Source organism: Gracilinanus agilis, chromosome 1 (genome assembly GCF_016433145.1).
Source record: "Gracilinanus agilis isolate LMUSP501 chromosome 1, AgileGrace, whole genome shotgun sequence".
In the NCBI taxonomy this organism is placed as follows: domain Eukaryota; kingdom Metazoa; phylum Chordata; class Mammalia; order Didelphimorphia; family Didelphidae; genus Gracilinanus; species Gracilinanus agilis.
Window position 1 is genome coordinate 721,037,617 of NC_058130.1, and position 10,296 is coordinate 721,047,912.

At 35.6% G+C, this 10,296-nt stretch overlaps 1 protein-coding gene across 1 annotated transcript in view; it reads left to right on the top strand.

Annotated features, from left to right (window-relative positions):
• Positions 1-4,652: 4,652 nt before the first annotated feature.
• Positions 4,653-10,296, top strand: part of LOC123232174 (olfactory receptor 7A10-like) — a 26,501-nt gene continuing 20,857 nt past the window's right edge. The window contains exon 1 of the mRNA XM_044658545.1: positions 4,653-5,157. Within this exon, the coding sequence (XP_044514480.1) occupies positions 4,653-5,157 (505 nt within the window). The remainder of the gene's footprint in view (positions 5,158-10,296) is intronic.

A 10,296-nucleotide genomic window follows, 5' to 3' on the forward strand; every position in this document is an offset into this window, starting at 1 on the left:
CCTCCACATGACTAGATATCAGCTATCTCAGGCAAGGAGATATCAGTCCAACTACCTGAAACTCCACTTTTTTTCTATAATCTACCATTTCTGCCTTCTGAAGATATCAGTCCAACTACCTGAAACTCCACTTTTTTTCTAGAATCTACCATTTCTGCCTTCTTGTCCTCTCTTTCAACAAATACAGTCAGCAAAACTTATCTCTTTTGGTGATGCTCAGTAAGTGACTGGAGGTTGGAAGGGTTGGGAAGGGAAAGAAGTAAAGAGGAGGTGGGAAGTAGGGGAAAGACAAGCAGCTTGTGGTTGCTCATACATTGAAGGAGATTTTTCCAAACTCAGCATAGCTCAAATTATAGCCTAATCCCCTTCATAGAGTAAGAAAATCTAACTGGCTCTAGAATCTACTTGAAACCCAGAATTCATCCAATGTCCAAGTTTGGAGAAAAGGAAAAGAGAGTAGAGCAAGTCCTATATTCTAAGCTAGGTTTATATTCCATCCTTGTCATTTATTAGAAATAGGACTATGGTCCAATCACTTTTCCTCTTGAGCCCTAAACCATAAAATAGGGATTAAAATTTCACCATTTTTTTCATGGTGGTTTTTCTGAGTGTCATATAAAATCATCTTTTTGGAATTTTTTGGTGACCTTAAACTTTTATTTTTGTCATGAGAGCCGAGATATTCATCCATGTGGCCCAGTCCATCTTAATCAAGTATATTCCAAACACTAAGGAAAATCTTTAGCCAGAGTTAAGTCTCAGATACACCAATTGGAAGACTAATAAAGACAGAGGCTTTATTACCCTATTCCTAGACATAGGGTCCAGGTCTAGAATAAAATCCTTTCTATACAAGCCTTAGATGACTCCAAAATCCTCTGATTCTGCAAACCTCTGAATGGCAAAGTAAGGTGAGTTTATTACTCAGGTCACAGGCCACAGGGTCAGAGAATGTGGGTGAAAACATGGAGTAGAAATGGATTCCTTCTCTCTGCTTCTGATAGAGTTTAAACCAGATAATCTAAAAGTCTGATTCTATTATTTTTGGTTCTAGTATATTTATCTCCATGTCTCTCTTATCTCTCCTTTCCTTCTACCATCATTTTCAATTTCCATTCCTCTATTTACTCAGACTTTTGCTGAGGATATTTACAATACTCACAAAAATCAACATATCAAATGTAACTAGTATTTCTTGAGTTCTCCCGTGAGTAAAATCCAGGAAGTCTTTGGAACCATGTTGTTAGGTGGTGTACAGTGCAATGAGAGACTCGTCAATTAGTAGGTAGTTAACTGCATTTATCTCCCTCCAAGGATGTGGAAATGGTTCCATTAGGGGGAAAGAGGAAGTGAGGAGTCCAAATAAAAGCTAGAAAGCTTCTAAGCAACAGATGAGATTGGATATATGATATCATGATAGGGGGAAACAAATGTTTTCAAATATTTCAAGGACTGTCATAATAGATCAGAGGCATTTGTTCAATTTCAGAAAACTAAATGATGAATAATGAATGGAAATTGCAAAACAAAATTAGACTTGATGGAGGGAAACATTTCCTAAAAATTAAAGTCTTGATACTCTACTAAAAGCACAGGTAGAAATTATGCCATGCCTAGGAGGAATTTCATTTGAATTCTATGAAGGGGAGAAAAGAATCTCTTGGAAAAGGATTTATGCAAGCCATGGTATACTTTTGCAGCATGTACTCTCTAAATTTGATCCCACTTTCTCTGGATGATCTCTGTGCTTGTGGAAAGATATATCATCACCTTTTTAACTTTGGAAGGGGGGTTATATTTTATATCCATTATTCATATTATACAATCTTAGTAAATACTCCTATCTAGAAACCCATTATTTTCTTCTTACTAATTAATATCAATTCAAAATCAATAGAGAAAACTCATTGATGGACGTTCATAAGTATTAGAGGACCTTCCTAAAAAATACCAAGACTACCTGAAGAATCTTGAGGGAAAGTATAATTGTGGTCTTCTAGGGACCCAATTTGCTTTTCTGAGTGTGGGTTAAGGGAGTTAGACCAAAGGATATTCTACACATTTGAAAAAGATTTGAGGATCTTAGTGGAGGGTAAGCTAAAAAAGAATCAGCACACAACTCCTTTGGCCAAGCTAGAACAGCCCTTCAAAGGTGAATCTTCTCTCTTACTGGTCATCAACTCCAGTAGGGTTCCTGCTACCAACACCACTATAATCACCACCATCACCATCACACCCCCCCCCAGGAGGAAGACATTCCTTTTGTTGATCCCCCCAGGTATTCTCTCTTTAGGGCTTCGAGATATCTACCTACAAAAGACATGTGCTCAGTTCCTATCTTTTCTGGAGAGGCAGGAATTTTTAAGTTTTTGAAGGGCTATCAAAAGGAATTAGACCTGTTTTCCTTAACCTAAAGAGGACATGGCACAAAGACAAAGTTCGACCTTGGATCTCAGAAAAAATCTCTCTTAACAACTAAAGCTATCCAAATGTGGAATGGCCTAATAACAGAATAGGCTTCAAGGAATGACTGCATAATCTTCCTTCATTAAAAGAAATGACCAGTCATCACCTTCCCTGCTGCATTTTTTATTCTGTGGATTTCAGTCATAACTTAGTGCCTGAGGTCTTTTGACCCTAGAATTTTATTCCCCCATGCTACCCTCCTTTTCCCATTCATGAATTCCTCATCTTAAGGAAGGGTTCCGGTTTATTGCTCTTCATTCTACTTTTGTTTGTGCTTTCAAGTCTCTAGATTCTGTCATCAAATGTTTTACTTCTCCCACCTCACCCCTCATTTCTTTCATTTCTATCTCTAGCACTTAGCACAGTGTTTGACACATAAGAAAAGCTTCATAAATGGGTGCTGCCTGCCTAACCATGTAGGAAGAGCTCAGTATATGCTTTTCATAGCCACACCACATTTGACATAGATTTTAAGTAAGGAGAAATTTTTTTAGGCAGAGGATGGAGTATTTGATCCATTCCAATTCTAAGATTTAGTGCTTCTAGAAATCTCAGAGGGCTTGGTCTTATAGAAATTCTTCCTCTTTATTCAGACTTTTCCTGACTTTTCCAGTTAATATAATGAACATACTAGGTGGCCCTGTCCTTATTTGAAGTCATTAACATCATCTTAAAGTATTAGGTAGAGAACTGACTTCATTCTCCCTAGAAATATTTCCTAGACTGAATAATCCCACTTAAGCCTGTATCTATCTTCAATCCACAATATTGCTAGCCTGGACCACATGCTTCATTGAGATTTTTCCTTTGAATCAAAGGAAAAGAACTTAAAAAACAGTATCAGTGGGAATGGATTTTAGAATACAGAATATCTGAATTTCAAGGAGCTATAGAACACTATAGAAAACTAGAATTAGGTGTTATTGCCTAAAGCTCCCAAAATGGCCTCAAGATCAATGGAGCAAAGTTTCAGGTGGATACACTTTAAAATATGTGTCCCTAGGCTATCTCAGGGAAGGCTTAGCAACAAAGGCTCACCAAATACTGGAAGGTTGATGCCATCCATTACTATTATCTATAGTATACAAGAAAGGGGAAGACACAATCTCTCCAACACACACACACACACACACACACACACACACACACACACACACACACACCATAATTCATTTTTAAATGATCTGAAAGTAGCCTGTAAACCCACTGAGTTGGTGATATTATGGCACACAAAATAATCTTTTTTTAATAATTAGCTTGCATTAAAGGAGCCATAGCTTTCAGTAAGAAGGAGATGATCATTCCATTGTCCTTGTCCACAGTCTAACCACATCTGAAATTTTGGGTTCAGCTCTGGATGCCATAATTTAGAAAGGACATTGATAATCTAGAGAGCACGCAAGGAAGAGCAACCTGGATGGTGAACTGCCTAGGAAGATCAGCTGAAGGAACTAGGATTTCTTGACCTAAAATAGAGAAAACATTTGCAACATGGCATATCTGATTTTTCATACTTAGAGAGATTCCTTGAGGAAGAGAAATGGGATTTCTGTTGCAAGAACTCAGAGTACAATGACAGCATTGGATAGAACTTGAAAATAGGTATATTAAAGTTCAACATAAAGGATTACTGCAGAGTGGGTTTCTCTTCTATAGAAGTCTTCAAAGAAAGGCTAGATGTGTACTTGTCAGGTATATTATTGAATGGATTCTGTGTCTGTGTGTGTGTTACAGTTTTGTTCTATGAGTTCTATGAGGTCTCTTCCATCTCAATCAAATTATATGATTCCAGTTGAAGAACACTCTCCAAACTATTCTCTTATATCAAATTAATATCCTTTGTCTGCTGTTGGCGGGAGGAGTGGACTTGTTGAGCCATAGTATCTCTTTCTTTATCCCAGTGCTTAAAGCAAATTGGAGATGGTGTTCATAAATTATTCACTTCTAAATGTTGTTGGTTCTGTTTCAAATAATATATGAACTGGAAGGAATCTTAGAAGCCATTATTTCAAAGTCAACTCAGGTTGAATGAGGAAATAGTGACTTGCCCAAGATCAGAAAGATAATAAATGAACCTAGACATTATAAATCAGAGCCACATCTTCCTTCCATTTCAGATACAAAGATAATTGTATTTTCATGTCATGCTCTTCTCACTTCTCCTTCCCAGCAGAAACATCAGCCCCATGGTACCAGGAAATCAAACACAATTCACTGAATTTCTACTCCTGGGATTTTCTGAGACACCAGAGCAGCAGGGGCCTCTCTTTGGTCTCTTCTTGGGCATGTACTTGGTCGCTGTGGTTGGAAATCTGCTCTTAATGCTGATCATTACCTCTGACTCTCACCTCCATACACCCATGTACTTCTTTGTCTCCAATCTGTCCTTTGTGGATTTCTGTACCATAACCACTACGGTGTCCAAGATGCTGGTGAATATCTTGGCACAAAGCAAGGTTATATCCTATGCTGGCTGTCTTGCCCAGTTGTACTTCTTTATGGCTTTAACTTGTGTGGACAATTTCCTTCTCACAGCAATGGCCTATGACCGTTATGTGGCTATCTGTCACCCTCTGTACTATGCAACCATCATGAGCCCTAGACTCTGTGTCCTCTTGGTGCTACTCTCCTGGATAATAGGCCTTGTAGAGTCCCTCATTCAGAATCTAATGGTAACAAGACTCTCCTTCTGTAGAGGTCATGAAATTCAGCACTTCTTTTGTGATTTTCCTCAAATTATGAAACTCTCTTGTTCTGATACCTTTATCAATTATGTGTTATTATATATTATAGCTGGACTACTGGGGATTGTCCCACTCACAGGGATCATTTTTTCATACAGTAAGATCTGTTCTTCCATTTTGAAAGTCCCATCTACTAGGGGTAAGTACAAAGCCTTTTCTACCTGTGGATCTCATCTCTCTGTTGTTTCTTTATTCTATGGCACAGGGCTGGGAGTATATTTCAGCTCTTCTACTACTCAATCTTCCTGGAAGAGCTTAATTGCTTCAGCAATGTATGCTGTGGTCACACCCATGTTGAACCCCTTCATTTATAGCCTGAGAAATAAGGACATAAAAGATGCCCTTAGGAGGCTCATTGGCAAACTAACTGCCTGTGAGTGATGGGGCTAGGTCCTGATCCTTGGAAAAGAACACTGCCACTTTTGCAAAAACATATTGGGAATCAAAACTCTTGGATTTCTTAATTCTCTCTCCAACAAAATCCATCCTCTATTTAGCTACTACAGTGATTTTCCTAAAGTACAAGTCTGACCCTTTCACCTCCATGCCCCAATTCAATGAATAAATCCCTATTATCTTCAGCATCAAACACAAAATCTTCTGTTCAACATTCAAATTCCTTACAACCTGGCCCCTTTCTGCTTTTGCAGTCTTCTACTACCTTATTCCCTAACATAAACTCTTTCCTCTAGGGACATTAGCCTTTTTGTTCATCCATGAATAAGGCACTCCATTTCATGGTTCCACCTATTTTCTGAGTCTGTTATTCATGCTCTCTCTACTTAACTCTACACATAATCTTCTTTTGATTCTTTTAAGTCCCAACTTTTCAAAAATCCTATCTTTGACTGGAAGTTTTTCCCAATCCTCTCACTTTTATTGCCTACCCTCTGTTGATATCCTGTTGATTTTCTATATAGCTTGCAGGTATATATTCCTTTTTATGTTATTTCTTCTGTTAGATTAAGAAGTCCTTAAGGTCAAGGACTATTTTTTGCCTCCTTTTGTATACCCAAAGCTTAGCACAGTGACTGACAAGTAGTAGGTACTTAATAAATGTTAATTGATGGACATCGAGCCTCCTATATTACTGACTCACTCTGCTCTTCTTGACTATAAAGGACTATGACATTTTTCTTTATTGTCTTTATTCTTGGAGTTCCTACCACAGCCTCAATTGGTTGAGTACTTTTTGTTTCTTCAGGACATTTTCCAACTCAAAAAGTTCTGGAAAAGAAATGACAAAGCCAGGATTTTAGGCCTCTGTGTAACACTTATATCTATGTGCCACTGGCAAAAATAATTTAATTTCTTTAACCCTCAATTTCTTCACTTCTTAACTGGAAAATGGAAAACTAGTCCTAACTAACTGACAGAATTTTTTCTCTACATCAAATGAAATACTGTATAAGAAAGAGCTTTGTAAACTGTGAAATGATATGTAGCTGGAGTAAAGAAAAAATTAGAGAAAACCAATATGGGATTTCATTATTGTGAGTCTCTGTCCCAACTCATCCATGCCTTAGCAGATTACCATTATGAGTGGAAGATGATGAAAAATATCATTACAGAGTATTCAACATTTTCTTGATAAGCCTCTTTATCCCTTGAATGACACCATAGGTGAGGTCTTTCTAGTTTATTTGGACTGCAAAGAACTAGAGCTCTGGTGACATAGCCTTTGAGAAACTAAGGTCAATTCCATTTCACTATAAAACATTGTATGAATATATCTATTGGTAGAAAGTATAATTGCTTTCATGATCATCTTTATCATCATAGTTCTCAAACATGGGTCTGAATATATCACTAATATGCTTAAGCCGCTTCATTGGCTCCTATTATATACTAAGATAAAATTCGATCTCCTATGAAATTTAAAACCCTTCATAATCTAATCACATAATATGATCTTTGCTGATATAACATCCCTGACCCAACATATTCTACTTTCAGCCAAAATCACCCATTCGTAAAAAATCTTTTGTCTCTTTCTTCAGTGCCCATGCATGGAACAGATGTCAGTACATATTCACCTCTGTGTCTTGTATTCCCTACCTCTTTGCAATGCTGAATTCAAGTGCCAACTCCAAAAATAATTCATGATTTCCCCAGCAGATCATGTTACCCTCCACTCCTACCAAATGTACTGCATATATTATAAATTTACTTATCCATATGCATTTTTGTAAAGATTATATTTTACCAATTACATGTAATGACAATTTTCCACCAAAGTTTTCTGAAGTTATGTGATCCAAATTGTCTCCCTCCCCTTCTTTCCCTCTTCCCAGAGATGGTAAGCAACTTCATCTGTGCTATACGTGTTACATATATGTAACATATATTTTATATATGATATATATATATATATATATGCAACCTTAAACCTTTACCTTCTGTCTTGGAATCAATACTAAGTATTGGTCCTAAAACAGAAGAGTGATAAGGGTTAAACATTTGGAAGTTAAGTGACTTGCCCAGGATCATACAACTAGGAAGTATTTGAGGTCAGATTTGAACCCAAAGCCTCCCAGCTTAAAGCTTGGCTCTGTATCCACTGAGTCACCTAGTTGTTCCTAGCTATATGTAGTTTTAATTTACCCTGATCTATGGAATATAAGCTTTAAGAGGGACATAGTATGCTTGATATGAATTGACTTGTCCTTGACTCTCTCTCTTTCTCTTATCAACTACAAAATCATAGAGGAGACCTTAAACATCCTCTACTCCAATTTCTTAAATCCTGAAATAATTCTCTGAAGATCTAAAATCTCTTGGGAAAAAAGTGGCCATCCATCTTCTGCTGCAACTCTTCCAGGTACAGGGAGTTGCCTAATAATCTTCATTAGATTAAGTCAAAATTTATTTCCTTCCCTAGAACTGCTACTCAATGGTATTAATTCCAACATCAGAGGTTAAATATTTGACTAAAATAATCAAATAATCAAATATTTGACTAAAATAATCAAATAATCAAATAATCAAATAAAATAATCAAAATAATCAAAATAAAACTGAGGGGGAAAGAAGAATGATTAGCACCACCTATACAGAAGTTAATGCTAGCCAAACTGAGAATTTAAAGAAACAGAACATTATCTATAGAAATATTAATTATTAATAATTATATAATGATTAAAAATTTGAAAAATGTTTTATAGGCAGTATCTCATTTCATGATATTATTATCCTTATTTTACAGAAGAGAAACAGAAGCTCAGAGTTGAAGTGATTTATCCAAAGCCATATACCCAGTGTAGCTTATACAAAAGAACCAGAATTTTGAGACTAAACAACTCAATTTCCCAAGATGGAACTGAACAATAAACAAAATAAAAATTTTAAAGCCTACTCTGGACTGATTTACAGATCAATGCTATTAAGCCATTAAAGAGCAATTAATATTTATTCTACATTAATTCTTCTCAAAAACTGTGGGGGGAAATTATCAAATTCTTGTTATGAGAAAACTCAACAAGAATAAAGCTAAGAAAAAGAACTTTAAAATTATATATCACTAAGAACAGTATGTCACTAAGGAATATTGTTGAAAACAAAAATTTAAATAAAATCCCAACTGTAGCAATGTATCCTGAAAGTTATTCACTAGGATCAAATGTGACATGTTCAGAATAGTACGGATTATTAAACATTTAAAAAACAATTAAGTTATATTTTGTAAGTTCTCCAATCCACATCATTACATTAATAAATGTAGGAAATGTTTTGAAAGAATAACACACATATGCCCAGAAACATACAAAGCAGAGGTATGAATGGGACATTTCTGCAAAAGTGGCTTAATTTTTATTTTTTTAATAAATTTTTATTCTTATTCTGAACTCAATAAATATCTAATTGAATGTACATTTGCATATGACTCTTAGAACATGAAAAGATGATTATACATTAATTCCAAGTTTCTATTCCAGATGTATTACTTTTAAGTATACATAAAAAGTTCAGCCTTTAGCTTTCAAAGATAACCTGCATGTATGACTTTATTTCTGGCTAGAAGAAGCATTAAAATATAATTTTAAAATGTGTATATCAAAAATTTAACATTGATTACCATGGGAAAACTATATAAGCTTCCCCAAATGCCTTTCACTAGTATTTAACATCACATAGTACCTGCTAATGATAGAAATAGTATAAGAGAAAAAATAAACATGGAAGCAATGATAGAAAAAGATGACATTATCCAACTTGGAAAATGATAGTTTACTTAGAAAACCAGAGAATTGGAAGAAAATTGAGACAGTAGCTTCAACAATATAGCAAGATATAAAGTGAATTAACAAATTTGTTAACATTTCTATGTACAATAATAAAATCTGAAGAATATGATAGAAAGAAAAATTCTTTTCAAAATAACTTCAAGAGAAATAGACCAAATCACTCTTAGAACATTTAAAAAAACTCTTTAAATATAAAGAATGACTTTAATGTTTTATGAAATTTTATTTGCTTATGATTGTACTATGCCAATATGTAACATGCTAACACTGCTTAAATTAACTTACATATTTATTGCTCTGGTAATCAAGCTACCAGTGTAGGATGTTATGTTGTTTAGCCATATTTAGTCATGCCAAACTGCATTTACGGTTTTATTGGCAAAGACACTGGAATGGTTTGTCATTCCCTTTTCCAGATTATGTGACACATTAGGAAACCAAGGCAAATAGTGTTAAGGAGCTTACCCAGCATCACATAGCTAGGAAGTGACTAAGGCCGAATTTGAACTCAGGAAAATGAGACTTCCTGGCTTCAAGTATAGTGTTCTATTTGCTGCATCACTGAGCTTCCCATTTAATAGAAGTATTTAAATATTAACAAAAATGAAGCATCCAGATGGGTTGGTGAATAAAGAGCTAAGCCTGAAGCCAGGGTATCTTGGTTTCAAATCTGGATTCAGATACTTCCTAGCTGTGTGACCCTGGGAAAGTCACTTGACCCCAGTTGCCTGGTACTTACTGCTCTTAGAACTTTGCAACTGACACTTAGTATCAATTCAGAGACAAATGGTAAAGTGTGTGTGTGTGTGTGTGTGTGTGTGTGTGTGTGTGTGTGTGTGTGT